The sequence below is a fragment of the Podarcis vaucheri genome (genome assembly GCF_965113315.1).
Source record: "Podarcis vaucheri genome assembly, chromosome: 9".
NCBI lineage: Eukaryota > Metazoa > Chordata > Lepidosauria > Squamata > Lacertidae > Podarcis > Podarcis vaucheri.
In genome coordinates this window covers 80,906,090-80,925,116 of record NC_138767.1, presented here as the reverse complement: position 1 = coordinate 80,925,116, position 19,027 = coordinate 80,906,090, and the positions used below count along the sequence as shown (strand labels likewise).

The 19,027-nt window shown below is 43.4% G+C and overlaps 1 protein-coding gene and 1 long non-coding RNA gene across 2 annotated transcripts in view; one reads left to right on the top strand and one right to left on the bottom strand.

Annotated features, from left to right (window-relative positions):
• Positions 1–844: 844 nt before the first annotated feature.
• LOC309541017 lies at positions 845–3,961 on the bottom strand. The gene is made up of 2 exons (XR_014223616.1): positions 3,710–3,961; positions 845–1,003 (listed from the first exon to the last, which is right to left on the bottom strand). It is a non-coding gene; the product is annotated as an uncharacterized lncRNA (long non-coding RNA).
• A 453-nt stretch (positions 3,962–4,414) lies between these two features.
• Positions 4,415–19,027, top strand: part of ETFA (electron transfer flavoprotein subunit alpha) — a 39,328-nt gene continuing 24,715 nt past the window's right edge. The window contains exons 1-6 of the mRNA XM_082238416.1: positions 4,415–4,583; positions 11,075–11,224; positions 12,032–12,113; positions 12,205–12,287; positions 12,576–12,675; positions 17,543–17,653. Of these exons, the coding sequence (XP_082094542.1) occupies positions 4,539–4,583; positions 11,075–11,224; positions 12,032–12,113; positions 12,205–12,287; positions 12,576–12,675; positions 17,543–17,653 (571 nt within the window). The 5' untranslated portion in view covers positions 4,415–4,538. The remainder of the gene's footprint in view (positions 4,584–11,074; positions 11,225–12,031; positions 12,114–12,204; positions 12,288–12,575; positions 12,676–17,542; positions 17,654–19,027) is intronic.

Genomic DNA, 19,027 nt, shown 5'->3' with positions numbered 1-19,027 from the left:
GCTCCCTTGGCCAATAAAGCGAGATGAGCGCCGCAACCTGAGTTGGCCATGACTGGACCTAATGGTCAGGGGTCCCTTTACCTTTACTCTGAGTAGGACTAATACTGGATATGGCCCTAGGGTTCAAATCCTCATTCAGTCAATGGTGACCTTGGGTCAGTTGCTGCCTCTCAATCAAGCCCACCTTGAGGAGTTGTTGTGAGGATAAAATTGAGAGTGGGGAGAACCATGTGACCAACTTGAACTGCTTGGAGGAACCAAGGATAATAATAATAATAATAATAATAATAATAATAATAATAAAATAATAGGAGGAATATGTGTTTCCTGGGTCACAGGTTGCCCACCTGTAATATAGACAATTTACCATAATTTATTTCATTATCTCTATTTTGAACGTTGTGCTCTGCTGACAAAAAGCAAATATCTACAATTCTATGATTCTATGAATCTGGAGAACATTCACAACGTGTTATCTATCTCAAAAGAAGGAAACTTTATGGACAGAAGATGGTCATTAATTGATTTCTGGTTTGCAAGGGTTATGGGTGCATGTCACAAATCCATATGGCCTCATGATGCTCGCCACATTGATCCAATTGATTTGAAACTAAAGGACAGATACATGCTGTTAAGTGCCTCTCAAATGTTTTCAAGGATCTATAACAAGTGCTGTTGGGGGAAAACTGGGCCGCTCGCCCTGAACTGGCCATTCACACACACATCCAGATTTTTTTTTTAAAAAAGAACCTTCAGTCTTAAAAAAAACCCTAGTTCCTACAAAGTATAGTGTTATCTAGTTTTGATTGTATTCCAGGACTAATTATTGATGACTCTGCTGTGCTTCCATGGAATCATGCTCTTATTATTCATAGCATTGTTTTTATCTCTGTGAAAGAACAATTTATTCCTTCTGCATTATTTTCTTTCTTAAGTTGTGGACTGTTCGATGTCAAACAGGCAAGCCATTGATAGTTTCTGTATCTCCCAGACATCTGTATTGCTATATGAAACAAAACAAAACAATTTAATTAAAAAAGAAGAAAACAAATGAACAAAACAATCACTTTTAAAAAACAAATTTCCCCCAACAAAACTCCCCTTCTATGGTAAGGCAGCTCGCTCATTCCCTGAATGTCAGGGGCCCCTCAGGACAGGGCCTTTTTGTGGGTGCACTTCTGCAATGTGTCATTGACACAATAAAAGCACATTTGTGGTGGATTTATACTGGACCATCCACACCCCATTCAGCTTTATTAGTTGTTCTGTGGTGCCCCAGTGTTACAACATTATTGCAGTCTGCAGGGGCACTCTTGTGGTGCAGTGCAGCAAAAACAAGACAATCCTCCCCCCCCCCAACATTTGTGGCCTGGAAAGTGACAGGATTTCATCAGAAAGCTATGGAACAAGCACAGGTTGGAAGCAAAGCAGCATGGCCATCCTGAAACATTTGCAGGCCCAAACAGCATTGAAAGCAGGATCACATCTATCCACCCCGACAGCATCGTGAGCACAAATCATCACGAATGCACAACAAAAAGGATGGCTGGATTGGCCCCACATCATTATGTAGCCAAAACTAAGCTGTCTCTATTACAAATGGCCTGTCCACACACAGGGCTAAAAGAGAGGGGTTGTCAAAACACTTTGAGAATTGTAGTTCCATAAGGTGGACTGGGGTCTCCAAACAATTCTCAGCGCCCTTAACTGACTATAGTTCCAAGGATTATTTGGGGGAAGCCAAGGTTATTTAAAGTGGTTTGATCCTGCTTTAAATAGATAGTGCAGATGGGCCTTTGTGGCTTATTCTGAGATGCCACAGGCAGGGTGGCAATCGTATCTGCTGGGTTTTGAACCCAGGAAGCTACCATAGCCCTTTAACATTGTGGAAGCACACAGCTCTGCCCATGCGGCTGCAGTTGTGCCCAGTTCTTGTCTCTCTTGAGTTTCATGAGTAAATTTAGGCATGTCATTGGTTTTGGAATTGATCTGTCTCATCTGCTTTCTCCATGCACTGGAACGCAAGCCACATTCCAAGGAGCTATCCTCTTAATCACTTTCATATTTTCCAATGAAATTCAAATCCCAAGTTAAAGACGCTCAATTCCTTAAAAACTCCTGAAAGCTCATAAATCACGCAGGCAAGTGAAGGAGCCTCCAAATCTGAAATGGGCTCTGCAGACTTAATGGGGCTTGTGCTGGCTCTTGGAAGGGGCGTCGGCTGAAGGAGTAGTAAATCTGTCCTCTGGAAATGGGGAGACCATACTAGGCTGGTGTTGCATGACTGGTCTTTGAAGTTGCTGGGTCACTTAGACAATTGGCAGGTCCCTGCAGTAGCGGGGCAAGAGGGGGGGGGAGAAGCTTAATGTCTGGTCTTTCTGACCCTGTTCCAGCCACCTACGCACAGATGAAAAGGAGGCCCCCCTCCAAGTTTCAAGCAGATGCAAGCAGAGGGAATGGGAGAGATTTACTGTATGTTCCACTTAGATACAAATGTTGGGTTTCTTGGTTCTGGCAAGATATGCCAAGCACAGCTTCCAGAAATTGGCTGAAGGGGGTGGGAGAGAGACCTCATTTCAATTTGGTAACCAAAGGCCCATGCATTTTTTATTCTGGGTAGACATGCAAGAAAGTGGAATACAAAAGCTCTTGTGTTTTTCCTGAAGGGTCCTTGCTCAGGGATACAGGATACTTCTGACTAGGCTATGAAGAGGCAGGAACGCCTTGTGGGGACTGAGGAAGTATGGTTAACCAAGAAACAAACCATGTGGACCCCGGCCAGGTGTGAGAATGGGCACTCCTTTGTGTTCCCCCACCCACGGGGCCAACAGAGTTGTGTTGACCTTGGCTGACAAGCCCACAGCTGTGCTCCATGTCATCCAACCCAAACTGCCTTCAAGCTGCATCAGGTTTCAGAGGTTCTTAATGTGTTCCTTGCAACAGAGCACTGGCTTGGCCTCAATCCGTATCAGCCACATTGAAACTTTCTTTTCTTTTCTTCCCCAAATCTCTGTTTGCAATAGCTGATGTGGTCTTTAATGAATATGGTGCCGAATGGGAGATCTGGGTCCAAATCTCAGCTTAGCCCTGGGTGCACAACGTGGCTTTTGCTAAGAGCCCCTCCAGATGTCCTTTATATTGTGCATTCATGACAATTTGTTACCTCCATACCCCTGCACATTTAAAGCACATGGTTTCCTAGTTAAAATATGTACAATGGGAATAATGACCTTCCTTTCCAAGATTGTTGTACTCAATAATATACATTAAAAGCAGGACATGCATCAAAATGTAGCAGGATGTCCTCAGCCCCTAACAGCCATTCTGTTCAGGGTTCCGGCCCGCAAGGCAACCATGCCTCCTTTGGAATACTATTGGTGTTAGGGGCTCACACAGCCCAATTCACCTTCACCCCCTCTTGATTTCCACCTTTTCTTTTCCAACTTTTTTCCCTGTAGCTCCTGGTACATACCCAGTCCTCACTAGGCTGTTTTGTGTGTGGGTTGCCAATGTTTAATCATTTTAAAAATACTATTTTTGACCTGCAGAGCTGAAGCAGGGCACACACCAGCCAGCGGATTAGAGCATTGCTGGGCTGAATTGTGTATGTTTGTTTTTTGGGTAAGCCACTTTGAGAATCACTTGGGTACAAATCTTAAAAAACAATAATCCTATTGCACCATCAGTGTGCATGACAACATACACTTACTTCAACCAGCTGCACCAGGCAGGCTTTTGATTAACAAGCTGGGTACTTATGATAAGTTGAAAAGCATAAATGAGTCTATGGCAATGAGCATGTGTGAAATCCGACGAAGACAGTTGGGTCTACTTCACAGTCAATGTGTAAGGAAAGGGCTGGTGCTGTGTTTTTATTGTAACTACCTGTATGTGATCTTTTTATATGTATTTTAATTGTACCAATCCTTGTTTTTAATGATTGCTTTTTGTGTGCTCTAAGCTGTTTGTTTTAATAGTAAGCCACCTTGAGTTCTTGGGGGGGGGGAGGAGATATACATGAATATAATAAGAAGCCCGCCAAGGTGGCCGCAAGGTGTGGTGGTCTGCTCACTAACGTGGGCGGCTTCTAGCCAGGGAACCCGGGCTCCGTCCGCAGCCTGGAGGGCCGGGCGCTGCGGCCACCGCAGCCCTGCGAGGGAGGCCGAGGCCCAGCTGGGCGCGAGGAGGCCCTTTGGGCCCGGGCGGCGGAGCCAAGCGCCGCTCTGCCTGCCCGCCTTCGGCTTCCAGAGCGCGCGGCTCCGCGGGCGGGACCGGCCAGGACGCGGCGCTCCGGCGACAGCCCCGCGAGAGAGGCCCGCGCGAGGGCCGCGCTGCGCCCGAGGGGCCTCCGGCCGCCGACCAATCAGAGCCAGGGCGCCCCTCCCCCCCCGCCAAGCCCGCCCTCGCTCCCTCCCCTCCGCGCCCCTGGCCGCCTCCTTCCACGAGCTCTCGCGAGATTTCTCTCCTCCGAGTGGGCGACGGGGCGGGGCTTCCTCTGGGGCGGCTGAGGCGCAGGACGCGGCGGCTCCAGCACCGCCATGTTTCCGGGGCTCCTCAGGGCGCAGCGCCTGGCGCGCAGGGCGGTGAGTGGCGGGACTTGCGCGGCGGCGGCGGCGGCCTCCTCCTCCTGCTCCTCCTCTGTCGTCTTGCGCCCGTCTCCCGCCCGGCAGCTCCGCCCGGCCTCCCCGCCGGGTGGGCCGCCTGGGGCCAAGGTCGCGCCGGGGCCTGGTTCCCTCGGCCTGGCTCTGGCGTCGCAGAGGGTCGGGGAGGATCCAGGCGGGGAGCGAGGGCCGGGGGGGGGCGGGCGGTGGGAATTGGGCGGCCGCCTCACAGGGGGGTCTGGAGAATGAGAATAGGGAGGAGGAGGAGGAGGAGGCAAACCAGCCTGGAGCTCCTTTCAGGGGTAAATGTCAGTGTAACCTGCGTCTCCCAAGCCAGGTGTTTCTCGGTGTGTTTCTTTTACATTTCAGCATTGCCAATAAGCCCACAAAAGTTCCTGACCTGCACATTCCGCCCCCCGTAACCAAAGAGGCTAATAGTCTTGTTTTTATGTGGGCTGCAGAAAAGTGGACTCCCCTCTCCTCTGCAGTCAGAATGAAAATGCAGGATACTAACCTCTTAGCAAGAGTTTCATATATGTGAAGTTTCTTATATATGAGTTTCGTTCATATGTGTGTGACGTTTAAAGCATCCCAGAAACCAGATAAAGTGTTCCTCCTTTGCCAGCCCACTCACTCGCCTGCATGAGTGGCTTTCATGATAATATTGTGGGAAACGGGGTTCACAGAATGTAGATTGGTTGATCTCTGGGTGGCTTGCGGGAGCTCTGCAACAATTGCTGATTCACTGTTACGTCACAAAAGCAGCTACTAAAAGATTCGGGGGCTGTGAGCTCAATTCTGGTCCTGAAATTTCCCCCCCAAACTGAGCATGTACTCGTGCACTTTGTACTTTGCGGGGTGGGTCTTCTGTCTCCTAAACTTGAGTATGGTTGGTAGACCTTGTACTACCGGTAGTTTAAACAATGTAGTTCCTCCAAGTCAGATCTGTCCACCACTGGTGTGTGAGATGTCTTATTCTCAAGAGTGTCACCCCCATTATTCCCTCTGTTCCACCAAACACATGGGGACCCCCCACAAGTAAAATTATTTTTCCTTCTTAGTTGATGTACAGTTGTACATACATGCTTTACACTTCTGTGAGATTTGCTCTTGTTCTTCTTTAGCCAATGTAACTAGGGCTGGGTGATACCTGGTTTTCAACATCACAGTATGCAATATACTGCAAATCACAATGTCTGAAATAACCATGGAGCTGATTTTCAACTTCGTGATATAGCACCAGCTATACTGATATCTGAAATAAGTCTGATACTGATGTCTGAAATAAGGATGGAACTATGTAGAGGCATTGACTGGCTTCATGGTTTTTCCCACATTGTGATTTTTGCACAGCACACACATGCACCATGATTCACAACATATTGCCAGGTCAAAAATTATGAAACAATATCATGAAATGAACTTCATTTTTGGACGCTATAGCAATATATTGCCCAGCCCTAAATGTAACCTGTTCATGGTCCTCTGGTATCAATAGGCAGTGGGACCCATTGGTTCACATCTATGGGTTAAGGTTAGTACATGTGTAAATATGACACTCAACATGTCATGTGAAATACGAACAATCTTTGCAATAGTTGGTTAAATGTTCAGTGTCTGAAACTGGACAGATTGTACACATCCTGTTTCTGCAGCAATGTCTTAGTAGCTAAATGCTTAAATCTCGAAACAGTTGCCTTAATGTGGCACTCTGATCTTATCCTGCCAGTCTTACTATACCATACTAGTCTAGCTCATTGACTGGTAGGGCCGCTCTAGGTTTTCAGCAAGAGAGAGGTCTGTTTCATTTGACAAAATGGGCTTCCACAAGTTTGCAGAACACAGTTTCAAATATTAGCAATGCAGCAGTGTCTATCTTGTGGAATTTAATGCAGTGTTACAAGAAGCATTATTATTATGATTATTATTATTAATAATAATAATAATAATAATGTAGTAATAGTTTTTATCCCAGGATGCATTCCAGTCAGGCAAAATTACTTGAGGCATGAAGCAGTGAGGATGTGGCCTGTGAAGTGGGGGATCTGAAACCTGGATAGAGAAGGCTGCATGTGGCTTCCTATGCTCCTACATGTCCTTGAGACAGAGGGAAGAGTATGTATTAATGCAGTGATTTGTAGAATGGGAGAATCTGATGACTCTGTTCTGCTCCTTGCAAAGAATGATGGTTATAGGACATTGTATATGTGGAGCTGTAGTGGTAGTAGTATTGGTAGTGAGAGACTAGGAACAGGAATGTAGTAGAAAATGAAGGTGGTACAATAGGTAATAAAAATGTTCAGGGAAAGAGATAGTGAGAAGGAAGCGGTGAGGATCTGTGTGCCAAGTACACCATGTCCAAACTGCTGCTTGGCCAAAATTCCACTTCAGGCATCTCCAGAAAGATACTCAGAAAGATTTAAAGATTCTGAGCTAAGGAGAAGAACAGCATTGAAACAACACCATTGTTGCTTTTAAAAATTGTTTAAAGACATTGGAATAGCTAAAATATTTGATTTTATTTCTATATGATCATCTAAGTGTGGAAATTTGATGGATAAAATATATACCATAGATTCCGGCATATTAGGCGACTGGGCCTATAAGACGACCCCCCAAATTGGCAGTGCCAATTTGGGGTTTTGTCTTACAAGCCCAGTCTTATATGCCGGGCAGGAGGAAGCTGGCTGGTGCGGTGCGGAGCCCGCCGCCTGCTGCTGCGGCAGCTTCGGCAGCCTCCAAAGCAGCAGCGGGTGGCAGTCTCCGTGCCAAGAGGAAGACACCCGGCACCCACTGCTGCCTCGGAGGTAGTAGCCGGCGTATAAGACGACCCCCGACTTTTAAAAATATATATATAATTTTTATTAACAGGCCAATCAAATAACATTATTTCCAAATCACATTAGTTCCAAATTATACAGTCAGATTTTTAAATTTTTGTTGGGGGTACCCATACTTCAAGCTCCGAACAGGGGTCCAAGCATCACTTATATTGCTGCTTTAATTAGACAGTTCTATCCAGTTCTGTCCAGATAGTATCTTTGTTACTTTCCTCATCTTCTTGTTGTTATCATATATTCCTTTCTTTGTGATCTCTGATAATCTTCACAAGCGGGTTGAAAACAAACATCCTCTGTGTGGGTTTTACACTCTCCAAAAATCATATCACATAAGGACAGACGCCATTTCCACACCTCGGTAAAGAACTTTCCCTCAGTCTGTCCGTTGATTTCCCCAGGCTTGCCAAGCATATCTCAGAGGGCTCCTCCCCCCGTCCTTCTTAGGCAAGCCTGTCTTAGCGAGACGCCATTTAAAACTGCGTCATAAAACTTTCCTCCGTTCTCCGATGTTTACCAATCCTCTCTTTGATCAATAATTCACTCCACACAGTTCTTGAATTCCTGCTTGTGATTAATAAATTGCAACGATTCTTCTCTCTGGGGTGGAGGGTTATTAATACTCACATAAGGCAAAAAAAAAAGAAGGTTTTTTCCTCCACCCCCTTTCCGTTTCACTCCAAACATACCAGTCTCTTAATGGTGATTCATCACTTGATTTGTCCCGCCCATCGCTTCGCTCACAGAGATCCATTAATCAGCAGTCTTTACTCCCACTCTTCGCTTGATGTATGTGCTTTAGCTTCTTTCCAATTATATATTTCCAATTATATATTTTGAGCTAAAGCGAACCAGTGCGCTGATTGGAGACAGTGTCAGGAAGAGCCGACTTCACCCGAGGGCTTGTGCCAAGTTTCCGCACCCCCTTCTTTCGAATCTGGGGGTGAATTATGGACACCGCTGGCAAGGCAGTCCCCCCCATCTCCTTGGGGGGGGGGGCGGGAAGGCTGCATACTTCCCATAGCAGCCTCTTAATTACCTCGTGTGGGTCGGAGAGATGTTATTGTCGGCCGTCTTCCAATGCGCCACCTGGTGGCCCCCGACTTTTTAACCTCTTTTCCAGGATTAAAAAGTCGTCTTATACGCCGGAATCTACGGTATTTATACTTTACATTTATATCACATCTTTTCTCCAGTGAGCTCAAGGCAGCATGCATGGTTCTTTTCCCCCGCTCTTCCCCCCTCCATCTTATCCTCACAGCCATCCACTGAGGGTAGGTCAGATGAGAGAGAGGGACAGGCCCAGGGTCGTCCAGGGGGCCTTATGGCTGTGCCGTGTTTGTGCTCTATGATGCAGCTATGCCCAACTAGGGAGTAATATAGTGCAAGGCAGGGTTCACACTGGAGGCAAGGGAAGTCTCAGTCTGTGCTCTGGGGAACATAGAGCTCTGGACTGTCTTTCATTGGAAGCTTTAAAGCAGAGGTTGGATGACCACCTGTCACAGAGCCATTGATTTTCCTGCATTGTAGGGGGCTGGGCTAGATGACCCCCAGGGTCCCTTCCACCCAACATTGGAAATTCACCAGGTGCATTTTGAACCTGGCTATTGGCCACCTGTGACCAAGTGGAGATGCCTGGGTGCCAGGATGGCGCATGACCTCTTCACCACCTGGAGGTGCATGTCTAGGGATCCTTGGATCTGGACTGTTTTCACACCCTATAGAATTGTATCCATTATATTTTCTCTGCACAATCAAAATGAATTTCAGGAAACAAAAAGTTGTATTGAAAAATATGCCTTTCAAACCGTCTGGCCCCAAAATGGCAATTAGGCATTCCATTTTGGTGACTCTAATCCTGGTTTAAGGAGCCATTTGGCACCTAGCTTATATATCTGAGTTTCTAACACTGTTTCCAACTCTACAGTTTCATTATTCTATGAGCAAGGAACAACCTGAAAATGGGTCCTCAGTCACATGACCTAGCAACCCAGCACAGGGGTTTAGAATAGGTTCAAGTCTGTCCCTGCGCTGTCCAACCCTCCTCTTCCTGGGACATCCTTTTGGGGGACTTAACCTGGCTTTGGTTCAACTGGCTTTGGCTGAGCTGGTATAGAGGACTTACCCCACAGCATCTCCAGCTGAACTGACATGAATAACTTCAGCCTGGGCTCAGCTGTAGATCTGCCTGTTCCAAACTCGCTCATCGTGGCAGGTCTTGGGTTTGGAGCATGCTATAAATAGGTATGCCATCAGATTTAAATGGAATTCACAGCACACTTACCAAGGGAAGGCTCAATTCTTTGAACACTTAAAAAAAACCATTTTGCATGAGCCGATGATAATAATGAATGAATGGAAAGTCCTTGTTATGTTCCACATGAAGGAATAGTGAAGAGGTTGATTTATTTTTATGTAATCTCAGAAATATTAATAAATCAAACCCTCCTTTTACCCTGTTAAATGACTAAGTTACAAAGAGCATTTCTGCTTCTTCGGATTTATTTTAAGAAGTTTACATTATGCTTTTTTGGTAAATAGATAATTATCTATGCTACAAAACTTGTTATAGGAAGACTGAAGCTTATCCTATAACAACCATTCCTCTGACTGTATGTTCCCTCCAACAAACACCAGATTTTCTTTTAAAATACATTTTACTTTGGAATCTTAAACTCTAATCTTTCAGTGGTTCTGCACATTTTGCTTGTGACCGGACTATAAATTTTAGCAGGTGTGGGCTTTTTGCCATGAAAGCATGGATTTATTAATCAAACAGTCCATACATGCTTGTAACTTTTATGAAAAATGATTTATGAAACATAATCAAAAATATGGTTTTTGATATATATTGGCAGTAAGTAATTTGTTACTGGCAATTCACCTCAATGATTTAAAAATCCTTGACTCCTTGATGTGATTTAATATACTTAAGTTGGAACATGAAGAATTTTACAGGAACTTTTACACTTCTGATCATAGTTACAAATTGTAGCCTAATTCATTGTTGCATATAACAATTTGTCTTGGATGACTACATAAATTGAGTTCAGTGACACCTTCTGTGTATGCTAAGCGTGTATTGCAAATGTCAGTTGAGAATAGTGAGTGGAATCTGCACATTGGTTGGGGAGTGTTGTGGAGAAAGACCCACCAAGTTAGGGAGGAAACCTTTGGCCCTAGAGCTCCAGCAGTTCTGACATAGTTGGGGAGGAGCATCTTTGTGCTGTATAGATATTGGGGTGAAGGTTTGAAGGGAGGATTTGGAACAACTAATGTAAGAACATGCACCTTCTGGCTTGTGCTGTCTGAGTATGTTTTGCCCCCAGCTGTTTCTGGTATGTCCTTAGCATCTGGATTACAAGGGGTCTTGGGGCATGGAAAATCCTAGTTAAACAGAGGGGATTGGGCAGAAGTGTCAGAAAATGCACCTGCTCTCTAAACAAACTATTGGTCGAGATAAGATTGCTGACTTACGTGATTTCATACCATATCATTCAAAACTCAGAGATTCTGCAAGGACATCTGATATGAAGGTGCATATGCCTGCAATGTTAACTTCACCAACAGATTAGTTGAATTTAAGAGCTACAAGTGTTATTGTTAAACCCTCTTCCCTCTTCTCTTGTTTTAAAGGTCTCCTTGCTTCACCGGTTTCAGAGTACACTAGTAATAGCCGAACACACAAATGAGGCTGTTTCACCTATTACATTAAATACCATCACTGCAGCAAAGCGTCTTGGAGGGGACGTTTCATGTTTAGTAGCTGGCTCCAATTGTGAAAAGGTAAAAACATTGAAAAGGGGAGGAGGAAGGGAAGTATGGTTTCTGTATTCTGAACTTGTTATTTGTTTAAAATATTTGTATCCTGCCTTGAGGGAAGGAGGGGTGGGGATTCAGATCAGTGGAACATAGTCATGCCTGATCTTTTTTAAAAGACTGCCCAAATATCATTTTTTTTCCTTTTCAGGATAGGCACCTTATTAGTGATGATAAATGAGACCACGTTTATGACAGTTGTTCCATTGGCTTTTATTTCTCTGAGCAACTGATATATCCAGTTGTTTATAGGCATGCAAATCACCTAGTAATGGATTGATGTCCTTATATAATGTATGCTTAAATACAAATATATGCTGGGTTTGGGAATTGTAAAAGCAGCTTCTCTTATCTACAACTACCATGATAAAGTTGAAAAATTACCAAGAAACAAAATCTAAGGATTTGTCCAGTAAAAATGGTTAACTAGTTTGGCAAAGAGAATCTCAAACTTGCATATATCAGTCAAAATCTGGTTGATTTTTTTTGAGTGCTATGCTAATTTTGCATTTGGAATGCAATTCGACTCTTGGTGCTTGGGTGCTGGTTTCAGCCAAAATAAAGTATATGTTGAAGCATGTGTCTGAATGACACTTCAGAGAGAGTGAGAGTGTTAAAGCAGAATGCTGCATTATTTTCCCCCCTCATGCTCTATCAGCCCAGGGAGTCTTCTCTTACTATTTATTTTTTATTTACCACTCTTGCCAGTAGCATCTGGTCACAGCAGTAAGGTTTTGCATGCACAAATAGTGACAATAAGCCTTTCCATTGCAGGTAGCTCAAGAGCTGAGCAAAGTGCAAGGGGTTGTCAAAGTTCTTGTCTCACAGCATGATGCATACAAAGGATTTCTGCCCGGTGAGACTCATTTGCTTGTCATTAAGATTCTCTGCAGTCACCACTGTGATGGAAAATATAAGGTGTTTTGACCAATATGTTTCATCCCCAGAGGAGCTGACTCCATTGATTCTGGCAGCCCAGAAGCAGTTTAATTACACCCACATCTGTGCCGGGGCATCTGCTTTTGGGAAGGTGAGCATATATGACATCCACCACAAATCTGTTGTTCCAAAGAGATTGATCCCTAAACTAATTTATAAATTATGACTTGTAATTATTGCATATTGATATATACAGGACTTTTCTAAAACATTTAGTGTGCTGCTTCTATAGCGCTTCCATTACTTTCATTTGCCAGATACGTGTTTAGTGTATTGTCTCAATTTGTAATTTTTAGCAATAAAACTAGAGTAGTAGTCAGTGTTATGCAGGTTTATAACTTGTTAGCAACATTTGCTTCTATCTGTTTCATTTGTTTAGAATCTTCTTCCCAGAGTGGCAGCTAAGCTTGATGTTGCTCCTGTCTCAGACATAATTGAAATAAAGTCTCCTGACACATTTGTGAGGACAATTTATGCAGGTGAGTGTTGTCAGTCTGTATACCATATATAGTAATAATAATAATAAAAAATATTTATATCCTGCCCATCTGGCTGGGTTTCCCAAGCCACTCTGGGTGGCTACCAACAGAATTAATGGTTTAATAATAATAATAATAATAATAATAATAATAATAATAATAATAATGCGATAAAACATCAGACATGAAAAGCTTCCTTGAACAGGGCTGCCTTCAGATGTCTTCTAAAAATCAGATAGTTGTTTATTTCCTTGACATCTGATGGGAAGGCATTCCACAGGGCAGGCGCCAATACCAAGAAGGCCCCCTCCCTGGTTCCCTGTATCCTCACTTCTTGCAGTGAGGGAACCACCAGAAGGCCCTCAGAGCTGGGCTGAACAATGGGGTGAAGACGCTCCTTCAGGTATACTGGGCTAAGGCTGTTTAGGGCTTTAAAGGTCAGCACCAACACTTTGAATTGTGCTTGGAAACGTGCTGGGAGCCAATGTAGGTTTTTCAGGACTGGTGTTATATGGTCTCGATGGCCATTCCAGTCACTTGTCTAGCTGCCGCATTCTGGATTAGTTGTTGTTTCTGGGTCACCTTCAAAGGTAGCCCCACGTAGAGCACATTGCAGTAGTCCAAGCGGGAGATAACCAGAGCATGCACCACTCTGGCAAGACAGTCTGCGGACAGGTAGGGTCTCAGCCTGTGTACCAGATGGAGCTGGTAGACAGCTGCCCTGGACAAAGAATTGACCTGCGCCTCCATGGACAGCTGTGAGTCCAAAATGACTCCCAGGCTGCGCACCTGGTCCTTCAGGGGCACAGTTGCCCCATTCAGGACCAAAGAGTCCTCCACACCAGCCCACCCCATCCCCCCAAAAGAGTACTTCTGTCTTGTCAGGATTCAACCTCAATCTGTTATAGAGGTTTGCATTAGGGCATCTAACATCGCTTTGGTAACAGGAAAAGTGGAAATGGCTTTTCTGACGCAACTAATAGGATCATCCCTAGTACTGCAGGATTGTAGTTCAAAGTCCCAAGAAACCAGATATAGCTTCTTAATTAACAGAATCTGCTGACATGTATTGTATTCCTGTTAATGCATTTCTGATAAGATTTTGCAAACTGTAAGCCATTCAGTTAGTTCCTTTTATTTAATATGGGTTACATTAGTTCTGATTTCAGTAATCCATAGGGTTATCTTTTTTCGTTAGTGAGACATTGATACGATTATTTGTAATATTTAATTGACTTTCCCTAATTATTTTGCTGCCCTTATTTGTCTAGCCTTATCGTGCTTGTCTGATCTCATAATTTAATTTGGACATGAAAGCATTAGCTTCTATGGCTTCTAAATTTGTTATGGCAGGATTTATTTCCTTCCTTTTGTCAGTGTTCCCTTGCCTTCAAAGACTGATGGATTGCTTCTAGGTTTTGATGTACCTTCTAATAATTTCCTTCTACATTATTTGTGCTTATCTATTACTAGCAATGTCTGTCCCCCCCCCCATATCTTTTTTTCTGCCTCTTTCATCATCTCTTGTAAACATACAAGTGAGAAGAACCACATTGACAATGTGTTGGGTTTTTAATGAATTAATTGGAGACTTAACATCCCAGGTTTTAATTATTGGTCTACCCAGATGTTACATACTCAGTTGCTAGATTTTGTGCTGCCTTGATGGATATTCGCCGAAGGATGGTTTATACAACAAACTAGGCCCAAAATGCAAGACCTGTGCTCCTTCACGCTCCCTCCCTTATAATCGCTTTTAACTGTTTATCCTTGTTCTATATGTTAAAGTTATGCATAATATTTAATCACTAGTTTTAATCACCTTTTAATCACTAGTTTTTATTCTTTACCTGTTTTAAGTCTTATATGTTCAGTTTATCTGTATGTTTTTTCTTATGCTGGTCTGTGACCGAAATAATTTGATACTACAGTGATACCTCGTTTTGAGTCCGCCCTGTTTAGGGTCCAGTTCATCCAACGTCTGCGGCAAGCCCGGAAGTACCGGAACAGGTTACTTCTGGGTTTGCAGCACGCGCAGAAGCGCTAAATCATGCTTCGCGCATGCACAGAGCGGTGCTTTGTCAAGCGTCCTTTTCATCAAGCGCCTGGGGCTCCGGAACGGATCCTGGACGCAAAAGGAGGTGGGACTTGCAAGGAAACATGTTTAGGACTGCAGTAGGTCTCTTACTGGCAGACTTTCCGAAGAACAAATAGGTGTAGTATGACATAAAAAGCATCAATTATTTCTGAGAGTTGCCTTTTTATAACTTACCTGTAAAGTATGGTTGAAGGAATTAAAAGTGCAGCACTTTTAATCTTTTCTCGTTTCAAATGCAAACCAAATTTGTCAGTAGTTTCTTCATGGCAGTTGTGACTTTCTGAGCTTGTAACATTCTTTTGAAAACATAACTTCATTTCCTTGGAATGAGAATCACAGTGAGCATCCATCTACAAAGTCTGCCCAGGTTTGTTTGTTTCTTTAAAAAATATTTTTATTAAATATTTTCTTTTTACTTTTACAAAAGTACATGCTTTGTCTCTTTTTTTCAGGTTGTACAGTCTTTCTTACAAATCAGTTACATTTGTTTTGAGACATTAGTGTTGAGTACAGTATAAGGTTTGGAAAGAAGAGGGGGGAGAGGAGGGGTGGGGTGGTGACGCTTATATTCTCTTGTATGGTAGGTTCTCTTACTATTTGTTTATTACATTTCCTTGGTAGTGAGATGTATTAGGGAGCAGGGTATGGCTAGTTGTCCGAGGTTGGCTACAGTGAGGTTTGTTTGCATTTGTGGGGGGACGGGGCTTGTTGGGTCAGGTAAGCCAGATTGATTTGTATGTTGTTGTTGGGTTCTTGTTGTTATCTTTTTGGCTGTGATAAAGGGGAGCCATACTGGGGTGAAGGCGTCCTCTTCTATTTGCCCCCATGTCAGTTTCAGTTTATTGGTTAGCTTTTCTAGCGAGCTGATATGGACTTGGAAGGAGGTTTAGACCACATTCTAGTACATTGGGTGGGTTAATTTCAAAGCCTATGTTGTGCTCCCATTGTCAAGGGGGTTTGTAGGATTTTGGAGCAGTATTTTGTATATTGTGGATACCATCCCTTTACTGTATCCCTCTGCTGTCAGGAGAAGGTTTTCGAAAGTAGTCAAGGGCCTAGTGGCTGCTGATTTTACTGTTGGATTGTTTAAAAAGGCATGGTGATGTGTTAGCCAAGGTATTTGGTTGTCCCCGAGTTTGTCTTGTTTTTCTTGTGTTGGTATAGGTTTGTTGTTATGTTAGAAATCTTTTAGACAGTGTAGGCCTTTGACTTGCCAGGTGTTTATCTGGAGGTTTTGTGCTGCGTGTTGGAATAGTGGGTGATAGGCAAGGGGGTTAGTGGGGATGGAGATAGTTTGCCTGCTTTTTTCCCTCCATGCTTTAAGCATGGACTGTGTGAACCTGTTCAGTGTTGCTGCCCAGGTTTGTTCATATCTCACCACCACTTTCTGAGCAAATGTTTCTTAGTCATGGAGTCAGTGGATGGCCATGAGCATTTTTTTTGAGCAGGTTTACGTGGTAATGTTAATGACTTAATAAACCATGTTTTATTTTCCCAAGCTCAGGCACTGGGTTTGCTTGCTCACTTCTCTCCTTGCGAGCAGCTTCAGTGTTTCTGCCACGGTGTATTAAAAATGTTCCATCTGGGAAACTGTGGCTTAATCTTGGTTGACTAATGTCACATCTGAAATAGAACAAGTCTCTCATTCTTAGCCTTCAGTCCTTTGCACATTTCATTTGGGAGTAGGTCTCATGGAATTCAGTGGGGTGTATTTCTGAGTAAACCTGCATAGGAGGGAGAGGTCAGGTGTACAATGGAAGTAGGAACTGCATGCATCTGCTGTGCAAAACATTTTTTGTGGTTGGATGTACCTTCATGCTGAGGGAATGGATGTTTTTTCAGATACAGTGGTTCCTCGTGTTACAAACACCCCGGGTTTCAAACACTTTGCGTTACAGACTCTGCTAACCCAGAAGTAGTACCTCGGGTTAAGAATTTTACCTCAGGATGAGAATAGAAATGGCGTGGTGGCAGCGGGAGGCCCCATTAGCTTAAGTGGTACCTCAGTTTAAGAACGGTTTCAGGTTAAGAACGGACCTCTGGAACGAATTAAGTTTGTAACCAGAGGTACCACTGTACTTGGTGTCTAGTAGATGTGGCTAAACTCTTTTGTAAAAATAATAATATTGGTACTTCTTCCTTTCCACCATCAGGGTCACAACTGAAGGTTTTGTTTGTACTATGCTTTGTATTTTTGTGTTTTTATATTGTAAACCACCCTGTGATCTTCTGATGACGGGTGGTAGAGAAATTTAATAAATAATAAGTAGTAGTATTAATGAGTTGTCTGAAAACTTGAATGTGTCCAGTGGTGCTTAGTGGGGTGCCCAGGGCCTGGCGGTGTTGCACACCTGGCTTCCTGATGGTGTCTCTGCCACTTACCAAGAGTGGCGGCACGAGGTGCAGGGAACTCCGTATGTGCCGGCAGGGCAGCAGGAACCTTGGACTGGCTGCACCACCAGGCCCTCACTCTGCCCCCTCCCCCTGTCCAGAAGCGACAGCGATGTTCACTCTTGAGATGCCAGGTGTGCACTACACCAGCATGCCTGAGACACCAGGGAAGGTGAACCCTTGCTGTGTCTTACTGAAAAATTCTTCTGTGACACCAAGGAAATGTAAACCTATTCTGAGTCCATTTTTTAGTCTCTTAAATTTTCCTGCCTGAAAGGATTGTTTTGTCTAAGCAACAGCATTACTGCCCTCTGCTAAAAGCAGCTGATCATTGCAGTTTGCAATTTTATTTACACAGAAAGTGTGGTCTTTTTGTAGGAAATGCCCTGTGCACTGTGAAGTGTGATGAAAAAATAAAGGTGTTCTCTGTACGAGGTACTTCCTTTGAGGCTGCATCAATGAGTGGTGGTAGTGCTACAATAGAGAAAGGTGAGTGTTCAGTTTGTCTGAGTTTTTTTCCTTCTCAAGTTGAAATTGGAGTAAAAACATTATTGTCAAATAAAAAGACAAAGTTGCATAAGTTTGCATTTATTGAATTCTTCCCTTTTTACACTTTGCCACTCTTTGTCTCCTAGAGTCCTCTAATTATTCCACATGGATATCTCTTTTTTTGTAGCCGTCTTGGGTCAGGTTACATGTAAAACTACTGTATCAAAATTGTGAAGCCATTTTGAATGGTTCAGTTGATTCAAACAAAAAGGAGAGGCTTTCCCCATAGATGCTGGAAAGGATGGATGTTTGTTATTCTGTTAGCCCAATGCATTTCCTGCCAAAGTAAAATTCCCCTTCCCCCAAAGTATGCATCACACCAGGTCTCTTCTACAGCTCATGCTCCATTAACCTGCATGCACTACTTTTGCCCCAGCCAAAGCATCACATAACCGTACCAAGACCATATCTTAAACTGAGTGGTGTTTCACCCTTGCTGTTTCCTCTGTGGTGGTGATGTGCTTTATTTCTGTCATGGAGAGTTAGAAATGCCTGTATTCTTGTTTTTGTTTTATTATGAATTCTTATGTTCTTATTTTGTATTTTCGTGTCGTGAACTACCCTGTGATCTTCAGATGAAGGACTGCATAGTATACTATACTGCATGCTGTAACAACAACAACAATTGCAACAGGCTAAATTGTGGATAACTGTGTACAGTCTGTAAGCCTTATTCAGGGGCTTATCTGTAAAAGAAGTAAAAGGGCAACACTTACTAAACCACATATAAAACACTTGTAAACTGATTCAAAACCTAGTTTGGGCTGCTTTGATGTAATAATAGACATGATGTAATAATAGACATGCATACTTGGAAATAATCCAGTAGAAATAATTCAGACTTACTTCTGAGTAAACATCTTAGTGACTTCACGTGTTGATTTATTTGCTATATGAGCCCTAATGTTTCTGACGGGCAAAAACGCATGGCGGCATTTGTGTGTGTAAACTAGATCAGTTACCTGCATCTAAAGGACAATTACATGCACTACTACCATGCTGTTTCTCACTGTACATTTCCTTCTGGCAGTCTCAGTTTCAGTTGTTTTTATTTTATCTCTTGTTGTTTGCCACCCTGGGCTCTTTTGGGAGGAACAGTGGGATAGAAATTTAATAAATAAAAAATCCTATTTAAGTCTTGGTATATTTTGAATGAATTCATATTAACATCCAGCGGTATAACCATATTGATGTTTTCTTTTTATTGCGTTATTTAAATGGAGGAAGGACTATAGTTCAGTAATACTTCAAACCCTGTCATCTTCAGGAAGGGCTGTGAAAGACTGCTTTCTGAAATGCTAGAGAGCTGCTGCC